Here is a 7,209-nt window from a genome sequence, read left to right on the forward strand (position 1 = left end):
TTTCCCCTACTTTGATCATTTGATCATAGGATTGAAATTCTTAGGAATTTTTTCGTAGGATCCATTTACACTCAGTATTGGAGAAAAAATTCGATCACTCAAAGCCCTTTGTAGAATTCCCGTACTTTTCATGTGCTATCACCACTCATTAATCCAAATTCATATATTTTTCTAATCATGTAGGATTCAATAGGACGTGACACTCGACCCTGTGTTTTCCCATTTGTATATCTTCATAATCGTTTCAATTAAAGAGGCTGGATGGGAACACCTTGAATTTATCTATTGGGCAATTGGTCAGAATTTTGCGCCAAGACTGGGGGAGTTTGCGGCAAAGTTGTATGGGTTTAGGCAGGTTAGCCGTGAGTAATCGGCCATTGTAAAACAACGTATTTGGTGGTGGCTTTCATACCATTTCTTATATGAATATATGATATGCATGTCTTTTTTTTAGGGTAATACGCATGTCTTATGTGTATTCTAGAAACATCCATTAGGTAGCATCCGTCATGAGAGCCTCATAATCGCGCCCATGGTCGGACGTTGAACGAAGTGATCACAACGGTGACCTCGTAAATTTCAAGATGGTATGCCGGCTCAGTCTTTCGGAGATGCTCATAGAGATAAAGTGTGTATGTTTGCGTTCATAAGGATGAGTGTATGCGCATATATATGAGCGCTTGCATCTATACTGTGTTAAAAAAAACTCTGCAATGCAATGCCGTTCCACATGTAACCAACGAGCATTTAGTTTACTGTGCGGGTTGCACCTGGAACAGAAAGAACCGCCGTTACTTTCGACAAAATTTCTTCACGCAGAAAAGGAAGGCGTTTCTTTCTATCAACAGAGCCCGCCTTTCCTCGCGACGCCGACATGTCGACGACAGATTACGAATCCAGACGATAATTCTCAAACAACGTCCACGACGTTGAGCAAAAACAAAAACCAAATTTGCTCACGTCACCACGCCAGCCACAACTTTAGAGCGCGCTCCGCTTTTCCCGCGGTTTATAAGCGGCGCGTCTCCGCTCGATCCCCCGCTCCATTCGTCCGGGCAAGAAACACACGAAAGAAAAAGAAAAGTCCACCAATAATTGCAAACCTCCCAAGCATGCAACGCCACGGCGCTGCCTGCAGCATTGCGTGCCACCCCGGCGGCGCCGGCGTGTTCATGCTGCCGCAGGTGTACGATCCTCGCGCCACGCATGGGCAGTACGACTTGGCCTCGCTGTCGGACATGGTGGCTCCATACACCGGCTGCAATGGCGGCAGCTCCGCCGTCGGATGGGCGCCTCCGGGGGGTGACTCGGTGGACGACGACGGTCGGGCGTCGCGCCGCGGCAACGGCGACGAGAGGAAGACGAGGCGGCTTGTGTCGAACCGCGAGTCGGCGAGGCGGTCGCGGGTGAGGAAGCAGAGGCGGCTGGACGAGCTGTCGACGAGGGCGGCGCGGCTCCGGGTGGCCAACCAGCGGCTCCTCGTGGAGCTCAACCGCGTGCTCGCCGAGCACGGCCGCGTGGCCCGCGAGAGCGCACGGCTCCGGGAGGAGGCCTCCGACCTGAGGGCGAGGCTCGACGGGATGGGGGTGGACGAGGCCGATGATGTTGCTCCGCAGAGCACAGAGGACACCGGCAATACGGCTTAGCTGGAGTACTAATAAGAGAGAGAAAACGCGCATGGGACTGATTCATGGCACGTAGCCAGGTGGACATAATACTAGTTCTAATGTGGCGACCAATTATATTTATTTTTATTCCTCGGTGAGGAAATGGAACTGCACGTGGTGTTCACAGTTGGAATCGGGTGAGAGATGGGTGTACAGAAGAGTATGAGCGATTTCAACCATTGAGAAATCTGCGCCGAGGCATATCGACTATCACAAACAAAATTAGCAAGCACGGTTGCACAGCCTCCAGATCGGCCAGAATTCCGCATGCAAGCATGGCGTCCACAGAAAGACACGAGAAGCTCGCCTCTGTCGCCACCGCCGAGTACTCTTTCTTCACCTAACGCGGCGGCATCTGGACACGGTCGCACACACGGCCGTTCTGCACCAGTCGGGGCGACGTCAACGGCAGCACCCACCTCAAATTACAAACGAGTATGTCATCAACTTACTGCTGGGTGCTGAAGCCCTACTTTCGAGGGCACATCCTACACACTTTCAGAGAGGCGATGATGTATTGTTGATTGAATGATGGTGCTCAAAGCTCAATTCCCGCACCTTGACGCGCCTTCGTCGTGTCCATTTTCCTGCCGAGACTTCAGTCGCTTCCTGTGGTGGCTCCGCCTCCTCTCTGTGCAAGAGTTATATCATATCCAAGCATCATTTTACACATGCAACAGGTTGACCATCCAAGGAGGTTTCGTCTGACGACACTCAAGATTACGAACCACCGGTACAGACAGACAAACAAACAGGGCAGCAAAAGAAAATGGCATCAATTTCGTTCTGAAACATCTTCGGCAACATGTTTTCTGATACTTTCATAATGCATTATGCTGGGCTGCCACATGTACGAACTATTAAGCCTTCCTGAAAATGTGTTGCGGAATCCAATAGGACCTGAAGATGTAGAGTGGATGGTAGATGGAAAGTGCCAAGTCTACTTACTGACAATATGACAATTAGCAAACGAAGCCACAGAGCAACACTGAAGTACCTCATCTCGAACACAAACACAGTACAATAGGACATCGTCGTATGCCCACGATTTTGTCTAGTAGGAGTATATTGGAGCATCAAGGATATCAAAATTAATGAATCCGGAAAGATAAATAGATGTTGACTGGTTGGTAAATGCCCAACCCTGACCCCTGGACGCTAGAAGGTCCATTCATCATAGGTATGCTCTGGTGCATCCTTTTGCTAAAGGCTAAAAAGGCTACATGTTTGATTGCCGTATACCAAAATGTGAAGTGCAAATGGAGGTTGGACTCCTATTGATGATAATTTCCCCTGCAGATATAATTATGTAACAGGAAGTGACTAGGCCACATTGCCTAACAGATTGGTACAAATTTGTTCAGGCATAACCAGTGACCACTTAAGTCAGTTTCAGTAAAACCACACTGGAATCGTCTTTACAGGCAAATATTAAGCCTTACTGGAAACTGTGTGGCGGAATCCAGTATTAGCTAAAGGTGCAAAGTGGATAGTAGATGGAAAGTGGCGAATGGCACTGATCAAACAAGCAGCAATGTTGAAATTTGAAATGCCTCATCTCGAACACAAACAACAGTAGAATAGGACATGGTCATATGCGCCAGTGCATTCTTTTCCTAAATGCCATGAGAACACGTGCGCTATTGCTTTATATACTAATCTGACGTGCAAATGGGGGTTGGAGCTTGGAGTCAATACTGATGATAATTTCCCCTGCCGATATATTACTATGTAAAAGGAAGTGATCAAACCACATTGCCTAACAGACTGGTGCCAGTTTGTTCAGGAATAAGCATTGACCAGTTAGTCATCAATTTCAGTAAAACGCACACTGCATTTGCTGCCACAGGCAAGCACCTAGCACAGGAAACAGTGATTTGGTTTCGTGCATACAGATTTTATGCTTCTAAAATTCTGCTGTCCTAAAGACTTCTTTTATGCCTCTACAGTTCTCATGGGTCGCCCGACAGAAAACCCAATGCTTGGATTGATTCAGATTTCCTATACAAAAGAGCATTGCTAACCTCAATTCCTAAATGTCAAATGATATATATTTGGCATAAGCAAATAAGCAATCAAAGCAACTAGGAATTGCAGGACTATGGCATACTGGAACTATATGAACCACCTTAGCGTATTCCACGAGCAATTTCACAAACATTCCAACCCTTTATACCTGCTGAGATGCACCTAAGAATTTATATGAACTATATGAACTATATGAACTATATGGCATACTGGACTATGACAATATGACACTGCAACTAAGAATTTAGCACTACAATGTCCAAGATCATACCTGCTGAGATGCACCCTGACGATCCACTGGTAAAAGAACCCTCAGTTGATGTGCCTGCCGCTGCCCAGACCCAGTATCATCGGTGGGGAGTTGATACCGGCACACAGGGCATGTGCTCCTCATGGCGAGCCATGGCAGGATGCAGTCGCCATGGAAGTAGTGCTTGCACGGGAGAAAGACAACGCGCTGCTCCGACGCGAAGACATCCTTGCACACCGCGCAGCCGCAGGCGGCCTCCTCTTCGCTGAGCATCATCTCCGGCAGGCCTTCCACCGCCTGGCGTGACGCGGGCCGCTTGAGGAATTCGTAGTCGTCTTCGTAATCGGAATCGGTGGATGCGGTATCGGAGTCGCTGTCTTGTACGCCCACCGCCATCCGGAAGGCCCCGGGCGACGGCGTCTGGTCGATCCCGCTGGGCGTGAGCCCCTCTCCGCCGCCGGCCTCCTCTACTTCGGAGTCGGAGACGTCGGAAGCATCTGAAAAAAGGAAGCGGGAGACAAATAACTCCCCGCCGCGGAAGCCGCCGCCGCCGCCGCCGGATAGCACCTCCGGACCGACATCTTCGTCATGGTTGGAGGGGTTCTCGCAGAAATCCTCGCTCTCCCCGTCGGGCTTGCCCTCGTCCTCATCGTCACACCGGTCGTCGCCGAATCCCCCGCCCTTCCCCTCGCATTCGTCGTCGTCGGATAACTGCTCGCCCTCGGCGTCCTCGTCGCATGACGACCCATCGCTCTCCCCTTCGTCGTCGTCGTGGCATAACGCTTCCTAGACCTCGCCTTCATCTTCGTCGTCGTCGACGACGACGTTGTCGCACGGGTCCCTGCAGATCTCCTCGCCGTTGCTGTCGTCGTCGTCGTCGTCGTCGCAGGGGGCACCGCATGACCACTCGCCCACGTCATCATCATCACAGCAGCAGCAATAGTCGCATGAGTCACCGCCGTCGCTATCGTCCTCGAACGGGTCGGCGCAGAACGCCTCGCCGTCGCTATCGTCTGCCATGGATGGGGATGGAGGGGCGGCGCGGATGGGTTCCGGTCTCAGACAATGTGGGGACACGGACGATCAGATCTGGTTTTTATTTTCGGCCTGGGAACCTCAGGTTGGTCCTGGTTGGCGTTGGACCTCCAGAACTGGCGATCAGAGGCATGGGCCTGCTATTTCTCGCGTTCAGCGAGCAGGGCGCTGCGCTCGCGTCGAAGGGAGCCCCTGACGGGCCAGCCCAGCAGCGCGGGAGCCACAAACTGTCTTTTTTTGCTGTTTTCTGTTCTTATTTTTTGCTTCATTTTTGTAATTTTATTTATACTTTAGAAAACATTATATATATATATATGTTTATATTACAAAAAACACTCCTCAAAAACACATTTAGAAAATGTTAAATAAGTATTAAGAAATGTGGAACATGTATTTGAGAAATGTTGAATAAGTATTGAAAATGTTGAACAAATATTTTAATAATGTTGAACAGTTATGAAAAAAATGTTGAACGAGTATATGAAAAATGTTGAACAAGTATATGACAAATGTTGAACAAGTATTGGAAAATGTTGAACAAAGAATTTGAAAAATCTTGAACAAGTATTTGAAAATGTTGAATATGTATTAAAAATGTTGAATAGGTATTGAAAAATATTGAACGGTTATATGCAAAATGTTCAACAAGTATTTGAAAAATGTTGAATATGTATTAAAAATGTTGAATATGTATTGAAAAATGTTGAACGGGTATATGCAAAATGTTGAACAAGTATTTTAAAAATGTTAAATAAGTATATGAAAAATGTTGAACAAGTATATGACAAATGTTGAACAAAGAATTTGAAAAATATTGAAGAAGTATTTGAAAATGTTGAATATGTATTAAAAAATGTTGAACAAGTATTTGAAAATGTTGAATATGTATTGAAAAATGTTGAACGGGTATATGCAAAATGTTGAACAAGTATTTGAAAAATGTTGAATATGTATTAAAAATATTGAATAGATATTGAAAAATGTTGAACGGGTATATGCAAAATGTTGAACAAGTATTTGAAAAATGTTAAATAAGTACTAAAAATGTTGAACAAGTATTTGAAAAATGTTAAATAAATACTAAAAATGTTGAATAAATATTAAAATTTTGAAGAAGTATTTGAAAAGTGTTGAATAGGTGTCCGGACAATGTTGAATGTGTATACAAAAAATGTTGAGTGCTTGTTAAATAATGTTTTTGACATGTACAAAAATGTAGAGTGAAAACAAAAACAAACATAAGAAAACACAAAATAAAAACAAAAAATGAAGAAGAAAAAGGAAAACCAATCAGAAAATGGAGAAAAAACACAAACAAACTGGGGAAAAAAGAAAACAAAGAATATAGAATGAAAAAAACGAAAAGAAAATGAATTATCTTAACAAAAAAGGAAGCCAGCGAATTTTTTTAAAACCAAACAAAAAAGAAAGAAAAGAAGAAAAAAGAGAGAAATAAGAAAAACCCTCCGGTATTTTACCTCAAATAGGATGCGACTCTGATATGCAACATGAAGCCAACAATGGTGTAGTGGCAAGCAACTCTATGCACGATCAAAACGCCCAGCGTTCGTTTCCCCAATCCCCTCATTTTCTCCTATTTTTCTATCTCTCTACGTGATAGTGGGCCGTCCAATTAGTCAAACGCTTCAGCGAGAGAAGCTGTCGAGATCGCTTAATGCAATAAATAGTCGTTGCGCTGCCGTTTGGGACGCAACTCAGGGAACAAATGCAAAGCTCGGTTCGAGTCTGCGATGACGTGACGGACCCGGAATCCCTCAAAAAAGAGTGAAGTTTGTCTTAAATCTTGAATTGGTAAAGCTTGTTAGAAATGAACCCTAGACTCTCAATCCGTCAAATTGGCACACTATACTCATTGATCCCAGTCAATCTCAACCATAGTCATGTTTGACACACGGGAAGATATCAGTCCCGACCGGAATCGCATGCTACTCTCATTGTATCCCTAGCCCACATGTCATGTTTACCTCAAGTGCGTGAGAAAGAGATTGAAGAAGATGATGAATATTACATGTGGGCCCATATAGTCATTGAGAGCAGAGATGGATCCCAGCATGATTGTTCTTTCCCGATTCAACAAACAAGATTTTATTTTCATAAAGATTAGGATTGACCGGATTAGTGAAAGATAGAGTGCCCACTTCAGGGATTGAGAGATTAAGGTTCAGCTCCGTCTAGCTCTACTAGTTGAAGGTTTAAAATAGACTTCAC

The 7,209-nt window shown here is 45.3% G+C and overlaps 1 protein-coding gene and 1 pseudogene across 1 annotated transcript; one reads left to right on the forward strand and one right to left on the reverse strand.

Moving 5' to 3' along the window:
• Nucleotides 1-799: 799 nt before the first annotated feature.
• LOC125512107 (basic leucine zipper 8-like) lies at nucleotides 800-1,789 on the forward strand. The gene has a single exon (XM_048677173.1). It carries the CDS (start codon nucleotides 1,113-1,115, stop codon nucleotides 1,644-1,646), a length of 534 nt encoding a protein of 177 aa, XP_048533130.1. The 5' UTR covers nucleotides 800-1,112; the 3' UTR covers nucleotides 1,647-1,789.
• A 143-nt stretch (nucleotides 1,790-1,932) lies between these two features.
• Nucleotides 1,933-5,016, reverse strand: LOC125512106 (annotated as a pseudogene).
• Nucleotides 5,017-7,209: the final 2,193 nt, after the last annotated feature.

Source organism: Triticum urartu, chromosome 6 (genome assembly GCF_003073215.2).
Source record: "Triticum urartu cultivar G1812 chromosome 6, Tu2.1, whole genome shotgun sequence".
Lineage (NCBI taxonomy): Eukaryota > Viridiplantae > Streptophyta > Magnoliopsida > Poales > Poaceae > Triticum > Triticum urartu.